At 31.8% G+C, this 13,721-nt stretch overlaps 1 protein-coding gene across 1 annotated transcript in view; it reads right to left on the bottom strand.

Annotated features, from left to right (window-relative positions):
* Positions 1 to 13,721, bottom strand: part of LOC139527601 (uncharacterized) — a 52,323-nt gene that overhangs the window by 19,297 nt on the left and 19,305 nt on the right. Inside the window, exons 6-10 of the mRNA XM_071323132.1 lie at positions 12,395 to 12,564; positions 7,126 to 7,288; positions 5,618 to 5,781; positions 3,993 to 4,161; positions 1,366 to 1,538 (exon numbers count right to left, since the gene is read on the bottom strand). Of these exons, the coding sequence (XP_071179233.1) occupies positions 1,366 to 1,538; positions 3,993 to 4,161; positions 5,618 to 5,781; positions 7,126 to 7,288; positions 12,395 to 12,564 (839 nt within the window). The remainder of the gene's footprint in view (positions 1 to 1,365; positions 1,539 to 3,992; positions 4,162 to 5,617; positions 5,782 to 7,125; positions 7,289 to 12,394; positions 12,565 to 13,721) is intronic.

Genomic DNA, 13,721 nt, shown 5'->3' on the forward strand with positions numbered 1-13,721 from the left:
ATTTTTTGATGAAATCCGGTTGTTGTCTCTTTGACACATTCCTCATTTCCATTCTCAATTTTAAAGTTTGATTTTGGACCCCGATTTGGACCAACTTGAAAACTGGGCCAATAATAAAAAATCTAAGTACATTTTTAGATTCAGCATAACAAAGAACCCCAAGGATTCAATTTTTGTCAAAATCAAACTAAGTTTAATTTTGGACCCTTTGGACCTTAATGTAGACCAATTTGAAAACGGGACCAAAAATTATCAATCTACATACACAGTTAGATTCGGCATATCAAAGAACCCCAATTATTCATTTTTTGATGAAATCAAAAAAAGTTTAATTTTGGACCCTTTTTGGCCCCTTATTCCTAAACTGTGAGGACCAAAACTCCCAAAATCAATACCAACCTTCCTTTTATGGTCATAAACCTTGTGTTTAAATTTCATAGATTTCTATTTACTTATACTAAAGTTATGGTGCGAAAACCAAGAAAAATGCTTATTTCGACCCCTTTTTGGCCCCTCATTCCTAAATTGTTAGGACCAAAACTCCCAAAATCAATACCAACCTTCCTTTAGAAATCATAAACCTTGTATTTAAATTTCATAGATTTCTATTTACTTATACTAAAGTTATGGTGCGAAAACCAAGAAAAATGCTTATTTGGACCCCTTTTTGGCCCCTAATTCCTAAACTGTTAGAACCAAAACTCCCAAAATCAATCCCAACCTTTCTTTTGTAATCATAAACCTTGTGTCAAAATTTCATAGATTTCTATTTACTTTTACTAAAGTTACTGTGCGAAAAACAAGAAAAAGTTTATTTGGGCCCTTTTTGGCCCGTAATTCCTAAAATATTGGGATCAAAACTCCTAAAATCAATCCCAACCTTCCTTTTGTGGTCATGAACCTTGTGTTAAAATTTTAATAGATTTCTATTCACTTTTACTTAAGTTAGAGTGCGAAAACTAAAAGTATTCAGACGCCGACGCCGACGACGACACCAACGTGATAGCAGATACAACGAAAATTTTTCAAATTTTGCGGTCGTATAAAAACAATTGAAAAAGCTAATGTCTATGACGTCTAATTTTATGTCATTTCCGAGGGTAAAAAATAAAGTCTCTTGTTTTCAATGCTCTTCAACTTCGTACTTGTTTGGCTTTATAAATATTTTGATATGAGCGTCACTGATGAGTCTTATGTAGGCGTACTAAATTATAATCTTGGTACCTTTGATAACTAATTTCAATGTCAACTCCATTTTTCCAATTCCCTATTGGAAAGTGATGAAATTACTAAGAAACGTCAAAATACCTCACAAAAACCTAGGAAACTTCATCCCATGGAATCGTCTTATAATTCTTCAATTACCTTTTTCTGCAAGTTTTTGAAAAACCATATCACTTGTAGAAACTTTTAGAATAGAACCCAACAGTCCAGTCTGAATTTGGGTTTCAATAGGTTCTTTTAATTTACTTTCATCAGAACAATCTCTAGATGTTAACTTGAAGATAATGAAATGGTCTGCTCCAGAAGACTCAATCCTGAATTGAAAAAATAAAGAAAATCTTCTTTTCAATGTGAATAATCATTTGTTGGAAGTTTTATTTTGAACTATAAATTTAGGAAATTTCAGAAAAGACTGACCAGCAAATCTGAAAACAAAGATGATGACAAGTTTAAAACAGAAAAAACAAAAACAAAATTCATAAACATCAGTTCTTTTAAAGACAAATAACACCTTGAAATATGCAGAACTTTAATTAATAAACTGTTATAACAGAGACATGTCTCGCTTTTTTGTAATTTCGATAATGCAAGTTTTGCAAATATTCAAAGTCAATGATGACTGAAGTACCATAGCTATACAATCTCCATGGCAATGAGATTTACCAATGCTAATACAACTGCATACTAAATACTGTAAACAGGGAAATTTTGGCGGTAGTTTTATTTTCGCTATTTTCGCGGTGAGAAGAGAAACGCGAAAATAAAACGACCGCGAAAATATCAAGGAAAAACTCTTTTAATTACATTTACTTTTACAAATTGTGACTTGGATCGAGAGTTACCTCATTGGCACTCATACCACATCTTCTTATATATATGTGTATGAATAGAATATCTATAGGACTACTGTAAAACACTGATTTCAAAGACGACAAATATATAATATAAATTGTAAATGTATCTCTTAATGAAAATCAATGTTAAAAGTCATGTCTGTAACTCAAATCAGTTATTTCACTGAAGCGAACATTACGGATATTGTTGTGTAAACAACACTCATTAAAGTTATGTTAATGACACCTGTCAATCAGTAATAAAGGTATCACCTTGTTGTATCTACAACAAAGATTGGTCAGATCAAAAGATCGAATAATTAGCATTAATCCTGACAGCTTTTTATTTTAATTTATTCCTAATTAGGTTTACTTTTCTATTATTGTGTATGTGTTTTTACGAGAATTGAAACATGCCAAACTTTTAATCCATTTAAACATTAATAAACCGAAAACAAAAGACTTCTGATTTATTTGATCATTTGATTTTAGATATATGTATAGCTGTTTACTTTCCAAATCCTTTATGAAAATATTTATCTAGGCCACTGGGAAATCGCGAATTCAAAACAGCGTGAATTAGGATCGTGTAAGTAAATCGCGAAATAAAGACGGCGTGAAAATTTCCCGGTTTACAGTACCATACAATTATCATAAGTATTTCACTGTAAACAAACATAAACACAAACTAATCCATTTAAACTATCAAAATTTCATAGTCAATAAATCCTTAACTGAGGGTGCAAACTCAAATAACCTCCAGAATAATGAGATGTGCAAATGCTTATACAACTGCATACAAAATATCATTGACCTACCACTATTGGTTGACCCCATAAACCGACCTAATCACAAACTCATACATGATAACTAAGCAAAAGTTCAAAGCCATGACTGAGTGGCCAGGCCAAAAGATCTCCATGCAAATGAGATATGCCAATGCTTATATAACTGCATACCAATTATCACGAATTTACCACTAGATAAACTGACCTTATCACAAACTAATACATGAAAAATAAGCAAAAATTGCAGGGTCAACAGTTACTGCTCACTGATGATACCCCCGCCGCAAGTGGATAATATCAATAGTGTAAAAATATGCAAGTGTTCGGTAAACAGGAAGTTGTTGAGTGATGAATCTAAAAACGCATCACACGGTATAGATGACTTATATAAATCCTGAAACCAAATTTCAGAAATCCTTGTATTGTAGTTCCTGAGAAAAATGTGACGAAAATTTTCAACTTGGCTATCATGTGTAAAATCATACAAGTGTTCGGTAAACAGGAAGTTGTCAAGTGATCAATCTGAAAACGCATCACACGGTATAGCTGACTTAGATAAACCCTGAAACCAAATTTCAGAAATCCTTGTATTGTAGTTCCTGAGAAAAATGCGACGAAAAATATTCATGGGACGGATGGACTGACTGACGGACTGATGGAAGGACAGACAGAGGTAAAACAGTATACCCCCCTATTTTAAAGCGGGGGTATAATTAACCTTAACTGAGGGGGAAGAGCCAAATAATCTCCATGGTAATGAGATGTGCTAATAATTATGCAACTGCATACCAAATATCTTTTACTTACCACGAGTGGTTCACCACAAACTAAACCTAATCACAAACTAATACATTGTTGACGCTGCCGTCGTCAAATTCGCCGGAAACAGCATACCTATGTCTCGCTTTTTGATTCCATCAAGTAAGTTAAGAAACAAGGGTTCATTCTTTAATATGCCAGGATTATACTGACAAGCACACTGGATATGTTAAGTCAAATGGTTTTTTATAGACTAATTAGTAATGGGTTGCTGTCTCATTGACCTTTACCGCTATTTTTCTTCTTAATTTATTAGATACAAGGATTTGAAATAAAACACAGTATTATTAAAAACCTTGTAAACTTGTAGATTGAAAAGTTCACTTACTTATATTTGTCAATGTCAATTTCCTGAACACCATCAATTTGATCATATAATCTAAGGATTTCTGGTTCAATCTTCTCTTTGAAAGATTTAAAAGCTTTACTGGTGGGATTAGCTAAAAGTTTAAAATCTTTGTTTGTTTCTGCTAGTTTCACTTTAACATTGAAAATACCTAAAATAAAAGAATAAACATTTAACTGTTAGGAACGTTTCAGATATACATGATATAACTGGTTCTAGAACAGGATTATTGCCAACTTATTTTCATTGTCTTATAGTCCCTAGTATGGGCAGTGTATTTCTTCCTACATGTTATGAAATATAATGCTTAAGGTTTTTATCTATAAAAGACAAGTTGGAAGATGAAATACACAAACTAAAGGCTCGAAAGAGTCTGTGTCGCTCACAAAGGTATATGCATCTTTAACAATGGACACATTGAAGACTAAAATAGGATTCATGACAAAAATTCTCTATTTTGTTGATCTTGTGTTACTGATTATTTTTTCTACATACAGTTTGAAAAAAACCATCATTTAATGCCAATCCCTTTCGAGATAAAAGTGTTATAAAGGTGTAATTCAGTTTCAATGTGTATTTCAGTTTCATATGTTTATGGGCAAAGTCAAATAATAAACAAATGATTTAATTTCAACATTGTTTGAGTGTATTTACTTCCAAAAGGACATGTACTGATTGATAATTTATTCTTAGATGCATCATTTTTTATAAAAGTTGTTTTTGATGCAAACAAACAGAAAATGTCCAGTCGAGAAGATGAAGTACAGATGAAGATACAATATCTAAAGAAATAAGAGAGAGAAGTCAAAGACTAAGGCAAATTCTTCCTGACCATCCAAAACCTTGGATTAAAAGAATTGAGCACATCATATCCACGTACAGCTTCAAAAAAGGCAGCTGTCAGAGTTAATGAGTACTGATGGCATTATGCAAGAAATTGATGAGTCCTGATGTGTACAAAAAGTTGTGAAACCCTGAAAGATCTGGAAACTGTTGTAAAGAAACTGTTATTTTATGATTTTTTATTTTAGGTTATTTATATGTTTTGGAGTTTAGTATGACGTCCATTAATATTATCAATGAATTATTACACATGTTTGTTTAGGGACCAGCTGAAGTCCGCCTCTGGGTGTGGCATTCTCTCCCTGTTTTGGAGACCAATTTGTTGCCTTCAGCTTCTTATCACATAATGATGTTTTTTCCTGTATAATCCATACAAAATGTGTCATTTTGTCACAACCTGTAACTTGTGAAAATGCATGGTGACCTATCATTTTTATTATATTTTTGACTATATCACAATATATACTACGTTTAGGCAAAGTATGAAAAAATTCTATCATTTTAAATTTATACTCCCATACCACCTGAATGAAACCAAAGGTGAAACTTCAAGGGTTTTTATCAAATGTTTTACTTCCATAGTAGAAATGCAGTATATTATTCCAGGAAAATGTAGAAATAAATAGATGTTTCTTGTGTTGAACAACAACACATTTATGAATTATATTCAACAACTGACAATAAGAGTGACAAAAATATCAAGGCAGTTTAAATATCTGCATATTTTCAGAAACTGGTTTTGCATTGTTTTTAAATCTACTTACATTTGTTTGATTCAAATTTAAATCCATCGGCTGTGATTTTATGACTCATAGATAGTGATCTAGTTCTTATCGCCCTTTCTGTAACCTTTCTTAATACTTCTTCATCATTATTTTCATGAGAAATCAAATGAAACACAACAAACATTGTATCCGGTTTTTCATATCTAAAATAAAATAATTCAGTACAAATAAAATCATTCTGTCGCTCTCACTTTTGTGTGTATCACTTATTACAAACCCCTCTTTGAAGTCTGAACTTAAATAACTAAAAGGTTCTAATTATATATACAAATGAATAGCATGTATAAATGTATGCTATATAAAATATATCATTAAATTTTGCGGGGTAATGAAGTTGACAAATATTCTTATTTACTTTATATATTGGTCCCAGCTATCAAATTGTGTAGTTCCTAAGTAAAACAAGAGGCTCTCAAGAGCCTGAATCACTCACCTGAATTTTTTTGGTTTAATCTCTCATCAATGATTATTTTGGCTTTTCAATTTATTTAAATGTTCTTTGAATCGTCCTATTTTCTTCAAAAGCAAAAAAAAATCATTTTCTCCTATGTTCTATTTTAGCCATAGGAGCTATGTTTCTTGACATACAAGGAAATGAAATATAAAATTTATACTAGATACTCTGAAACTCTGAAACTCATTTAGCCTAAGTTTGGCTGAAATTGATACAGCAGTTTCATAAGAGAAGATTTTTTTAAAGTAAGTCAACATGATGAACAAATTGTGAAAAAAGTCTTTAAAGGGCAATAACTCCTAAAGAGGTCAATTGACAATTTTGGTCAAATTGACTTATTTGTAGATCTTACTTTGCTGATCATATTTGCTGTTTACAGTTTATCTTTATCTATAATAATATTCAAGATAATGACCAAAAACTGCAAAATTTCCTTAAAATTACCAATTAAGTGGCAGCAACCCAACAATTGGATGTTTGATTCATCTGAAAATTTCAGGGCTGATAGATATTGACCTAATGAACATTTTTACTCCATGTCAGATTTGCTCTTAATGCTTTTGTTTTTGAGATATAAGCCAAAAACTGCATTTGACCCCTATGTTCTATTTTAAGTAAAGGCGGCCATGTTTTTTGACGGATCAAAAATCGAAGCGCACATTTTGTGCAGGATATACTAAGGAACAATCATATTAAGTTTCATTCAAATCCATTCAGTAGTTTCAGAGGAGAAGATGTTTGAAAAATTGTTAACGACGACAGACGACGACGACGACGACGACGACGACGACGGACGCCAAGTGATGAGAAAAGCTCACATGGCCTTTTAGGCCAGGTGAGCTAAAAACTGGCATCATCCTTAAAAGTGTCCCCTAAACCTTAATCTAACCACTAGTGTAAAATTGACAACTTTGTAGATGCCGATTATTTTAGAAATTTTGAAAAACAATGGACTTAAAATCCTTGGACCTGGTGAACTAACATTATTTCAGCAAACTTAACATATATTTCAAGTTTCACAACATCCCCTTACCCACATCTGACAATTTCCACATCCTGTTCACCAACTGAACTGGCATACAGTCCTTTAATAAGGGGCTGCACTCTGTCTTCAAAGGCTTTAAAATCAGGATGATCGCTGTTTGCTAGATTTTTTGAGAATTGTTCATCCACTTTAATTTCTGATTCAAAAACAACTGAAATATAATCATTCTAAAATTAAATACACATATGAGGCTATTTTCAAAACCATGTGATGCTCCTGGATCTGAATAATGACACCTTTGCTCAACATGAACCAGTACCATTTTAATAACTAGTAAATGAATATGATCCTTAACTTGGAATATGTCGGTGAGTTCGAATTCACTTACATTGCTGATATAAACCTATGATTTAAGTTTTATAAAATTCTGGCAAAAACTGTACATATAAGGGCGCTAACAATGCAATTATCCACATACATATAATAATTCCAAGGGGCATTACATTTAAAAAAATATTGATCGCACTGATTTATGAACTCATTAAACATTGTTAAAGACAAACCTTTGGTATGTGTTTCATAACAATCTGGCAAGAATTGTACACACGATAGCACTACCAAGACAAGGTGGTCGGAATCATGGACGGAGTTAAGGACGGATAGTTGGACACCCTGTATTTCTATGTGGAGGACAATGAACTGAAAATTTCAATGCCAATGCCAATAGCATATATGTTTTAAAAAATTTGCAGGAAAGGATTTCTAAAAGAAAATCAGTTTCTGTTTCAGTTTTTGAATCAGTAAATTTTTTTTCTCCGAAAATATATATTTTTTGCAACACATGAGAAAGCATAAATATAATGAATTCAAATGTTCCTGGGTTCTGTATGCTAGATAGTTGTATGAAAAATTTCAGAAAATTTGACAAGTTCGCTCATTTAAGTACCTGTATCCTTAAATATAATGGATAATGTTAACTTTGGAATGACAAAATTTCAACCAAAAGGGAGCTTTCTTCCACTCATTCCAATATACCATACCAGTTTCGTGATATATGATAAAATCATTCTGTTTTTGTTCAAGTGAACATATACACAGATGGACAGATGGATGAAAAATGGAGACACTCAAGGGTATACACCATACTATAATACAGACTGTGGATAATTGACACAAAAAAAACCCAGTACATATCTAACAGTACTGGCAGTTACTGAAAGCTGATTCAAAGCAAATTTTGCCTAATAAGTAAACAATGTTTCATATAATAAACCATAAAATATCAATCTATACACATCCAACAGATTTAGTCTAAATAAATCATAAATAGTTTGAAAAAAAATTATCTTGAGCAATGCTAAAAGTAAGAACAAACTGAATGTAGCACCAGAAGTAATCATAACTTTATAACAACACATAATGGTTTAACTCTTTAAAAACAAAATCAATGTACGTACTGATATCTTACTACAGTTATGATGGTGTTAAATTGATAACCTTCAATGATATTTCTTCAAAAAATAAATGAGGAATGTGTCCATAGGGACACAAATGATGCCCACGCTAGCATATAACATTATAAAGGGACATAACTCAAGAACTGTATAGGGGTAAATTCAGTAAATAAATATACGTCATCAGGGACTGCCCATTTGGGGGAGAGCTTTCTGTCTAAAAGTGAAGTCATGTGCTCTTCTGATTGGTAGATAATGTTTGTAATAAATATTTTATGGTAGATTGATCAAAACTAGAGTTTAAAAAAAATAAAAAATAAATGCTGAATGTACTATTTTTTTTCCCTACAGGGTTGAAAAGTAATGGGGGTCAGTATAGGAATTCAGTGCGAATCTACATTGTTTGTAAACAAGGCCATGTGAATGCCCAAAAATGCTGCATGACCCTATGTTTTTATTGTTGCAAAAGATAGGGCTACATTTGTACTTTCATAAATGATATATGAAAGTTTTTAATTTCTAAAGGTAAATCAGGTATAAATTTATTTCAACACATAGATTAGCATTAAAGTCAATGGGAGATTTTTTACTGAATTTACCCCTAAAAGTGAAGCTGCCAAAATTTGAACTTAAACTGAGTTTAGTGATAATAAGCGTTATACAAAATGTATATACATTTCATTGGATTTAGTTGAGACAAACTTAAGTAAGAGAACAAAAAACGAAAAATTCAGCAATTTTTCCAATTGTAAAGGGGCATAACCCTAGAAAAGTAATCAAAGCGATTGTAAGCACTGATGGGTAAAGATTGCTTTAATTTATCAGTGGGAAGTAAAATTGAATATTGCATTATATAAAGCATTGGTTTTAGTTGATTCAACTAACTTTCTGGACAAAGAAAGATAACTCTAATTTTCAAAGAAGTTTTTAAAATTACATCATTTAAATTTTTAGAACAGCAATTTTTCCTCTTGTAAAAGGGCATAACTCTTGAACTGTAAAAGTGACACCACCAAAATTCAAACTTTACCTGTGTTATGTGATAAGAAGCATTGTGTATAAGTTTCATAACATTTGGTTGAGGCAGACTAAAGTCAGAGAACGGAAACAATTTTTGGACGTACAGACGGAAAAGTGTAAAACGTAATGCCCCCTCCACTACGGCAAGGGCATAAAAATATAAGTCAGAATTAAGATTTTTAAAACGTTCTTATTAACCTTAAGAATTTCTTTTTCAAAGGATAAATAAGTGTTCAGAGATTCAATTTAAATTGAAAGGTTCTTTAAACAACATCACTATTGTTTGCTAGACCGTAATATAATTAATTAAGTAAAATATAAACACAACTAGATTCATTCATGTAAATTTGGGATGGCAAAATATCAAATTTTGAACAACATTTTCGGCTTCAAAGTTATTGTGAAACTGCATATTTTAGAGGTGGCATGACTCAGATGTGAATGCTTAAAAAAATCCAAAAATCTTTTAGAGAACATATAATCTAAGACTCTTTCATCTTGCAATATTATTAAAGCATTCAACTTTTCTATACTTTAAACAAGTATTCTGCATTCCAAACTAAAAAACACATTGAGAGAGTTCGTATTGCTTTGTTTCAATAAAAAGTATGGCCAATGTAGATACAAGTATCTTGTCTTAGGGAGGGATACACCACTCTGATTTAAACAAAAAATTCTCTGAAACTGGAATTATCAATATGCTTGATCTCTTGATTGACAACATATTTGTTACATTTATTATGTTTTTCAACAAACTATCGGCATTCCCATGAGAACCTATGGGCCCCTCTTCTTGTCAACTTATTCCTTTATTATTATGAGGCTGACTTCATATATGAACTACTTAAGAAGAAAAAAAAGAAATTAGCAGTATCCTTAAAATTAAATTCTGCTATATAGAAGATTTTTTCTCTCTAAATAGTTCAAATTTGGTGACTATGTTAAATGCATCTATCCCATCGAACTAGAGAAAGGATACAATAGAAACAGTTAAGTCTGCACTTATATCTTGATTTACATCTAGAAATTGACAATGAGAGTCGGTTGAAAACAAAACTTTACAATAAAAGAGATGATTTCAGCTTCCCAATTGTGAAATTTTCATTTCTATGTAGCAACATTCCAGTTCGTTGACTGTTTAATATGGAATATCTGTTTTACAGATGATAGAAGATATGTTCCTTATGTCGTTACTACAATTCTGTTCCCTTTTCACGAATGTGACCTAATGAATTTGACTTGTTACAGGGTTTGTACTAACACGAGCAACACAACGGCTGCCTCATGTGGAGCAGGATCTGCTGACCCTTCCCAGTTTTTGGTTGGATTCGTGTTGCTTAGTCTTTATTTTTCTATGTTGTGTTTTGTGAACTATTATTTGTCTGTTTGTCTTTTTCTTTTTGGCCATGGCGTTGTCAATTTGTTTTCGACTTATGAGTTTGAAAGTCCCTTTGGGAGCTTTCGCATCTCATTCAAAGTTCAAGACCTTTAAAAATGAAAATGCTTTTAATGAGATTTTACATGCTTTATAATCACTACCTATTTGTCCTATTTTGATTGATTTCTATTAAATGTTTGTATATTTCAAAGTATAACAGCTAAGTAAATATCTTCTTTTAATTTCAGTAAGAGTTCAATTATGATCAAGCTGTTTACAGCAATCTTGCAAAAATCTACTACATAAAACATGTATTGTTCTTGGACTCTTCGAGCAATAACTCTTGTAAGACATACCTGTCAACCTGTGACGATGAAAATGCAGGTCATGACCTGCATTGAAGAATCAAATCTCAGGTCATAACGCGTACAAACTTTTTCGAGCTGAATTTCAGTATTTATGGTACATTTTCTTATAATGTATATCAAAGATACCAAAACATCAATGCATGTTCACTTGGTTAAGTCATTTTAAATCTTATTTATTATTATTTCATTACACTTTTAAAGATTTTTATAAACTTGTGTATCACGGTCTTATGTCCTTTTCTTTTTGTCATCATCTAAAATTTATTTTTCACATGTAATTTTAAAATGAGACTCCTATAGCCTTTTTTTTTTATCATTATAGCCTTTAAACATACCATTTAGAGGTATTATATGAATTAATAAGGAAATTAGACTATGATAAAATATAGTAATACAGTTAAAGGAAGTATAAATGTAAAAAATAATTTTCAACTTTTTTTTAAAAATTGTATAAAGGTATAAAAATAATGGAAAGTTATTTTTCAATATGTATTTGAATTTTATATTATAATGATTTAATCTTTTTCACCCATAAACCATAAATATAAGGAATATATTTATGATGGTGACAAATAAGGGGAAGTAACTCTTAGTTGAAATATCTTGGTAAAACAACAGGGCAATTTATTTACGACCTAAAGCTAAGGTAATTGGTGTTAATCAACAGTGTGTTTGACACCAAAGCTGTCAAGTGAAGCCATGCACTTAATGGGTCACTTAATTTGACAGTTTACATAGCTAGATGACCTGCATGTTCATGGAAGAATTACGAATTTGCCGGTATTTCAAAGGAATATTACTTATGAAAATCAATCTCAAGGCTAAGAAATACGGGTGAAATCGGGTCATTTTCGGAATTTCCAGGTTATTTCAATGACCTGGCGGGTGATCCGGGTGATCCCTCAGAATTGTGAAAATCTCGGGTCACACCCGCAGAATCCGGGTCAGTTGACAGGTATGTGTAAGATTTCATTTTTTTGTAGATTGTGCATTGCTGATAATTTTTGCTGTAACTATTTCTGTCTGTTATAAAGCAATTTCAAGGATCCAACCTTCCAATGTATCTTCATTCAATTATCAATCAATTAATTACTTACTGACGTCTTTGAAAGAAAATCCATTTTGAGAACAAGTTGTTGTCAAGGTCTTTCCTAGTCTTCCTTCTGAAATTTGCCTTTTAATAGGGTCTTTCAACTTCTTTTCGTTTTTAAGATCCACTGATGTTAAGTTGCATATTGCAGAGATACAGTTTGTAGATGGTAAAGATCTGTTAATAAATACAATAGTTTTACAATTGAGCAAATCAGTATAAAGCGAATACGGTTAACTGTGAAATAAAATTTTAGAATGTTCAGAAATGATCTGCATCCAATTTTTGTAGTGTGAGACACAAACACTAATAAGCAAAACTAAAGAAAACAAAAGCAATTCAAGAACAAGGGAGGATATTTCATTCATTTAGGCAGCCATTTCAAAATTGAAAGCAGACAGAATTTTTTTGACACAAGGTATAAATGTCAAATAGAGACTCATACCTGTTAAGTAATTCTTATTGCAATCCCAGCATAGAAAGAAGTTTCTCAATACATTCTTTTTTTAAATAGAAGTAGAATTTGCCTGATGAAACAAATGCTCCCGCTCAAGCCTTGCGATTTTCTAAGTTAACAAGGGCATTAATCAGAACCGTAAATGACTCGTCAAATTCAAACTCTATCTATATGTTGTGGTTCTTAGCATTGTGTACGAATTTCATAGAGTTTGGGTGAAAAGAACTAAAGTTAGAGTGCAGAAAAGAAAATAAATAATGTCATTTTCCAAGTGAACAAATGGGCATAGTTCTAGACCTGTAAATGACTCGCAGCCATCATTCGAACTCTGTCTTTATGTTGTGCTTCTTAGACTTGTGTTAGAACAGTAAATGAGTCAGTTCCCAAATTCAAAATCTGTCTGGTGGTTTTGGTTCTTTGAGTTTCTTAAAATTTGCATGAGGCAAACTTAAGTTAGAGTGTGGAAACGAAAATGGGACAGATCATAGGTTTGAAGGACGTCAAGGGTGAAACGAAATGCGCCCGTTGTTCACGTTGGGGACATAGAATAAGTTTTTACCATTATTTTTTTCTAATTTCACAAAAATTAATTTTTGTCATCAGGATTTAAAAAAGAATAGGCACTATACCTTTTAATGTCCTTACTCAAAAAGTGATTTTTGAAACTTTTTCATTCTTTAACAAAATCTCAGATTTTAATTCTTTCCCTTCTTTTTATAAACATTCATGGGTAACACCAGAAGTCAATTTCATATACCATAGTATACTTATAAATCACTTTGCATTGAAATCCTAGTACAAATAGTTATCAAAGGTACCAGGATTATAATTTAATATGCCAGATGCGCAATTGGTCTACATCAGACTCATCAGTGAC

Source organism: Mytilus edulis, chromosome 6, assembly GCF_963676685.1.
Source record: "Mytilus edulis chromosome 6, xbMytEdul2.2, whole genome shotgun sequence".
NCBI lineage: Eukaryota > Metazoa > Mollusca > Bivalvia > Mytilida > Mytilidae > Mytilus > Mytilus edulis.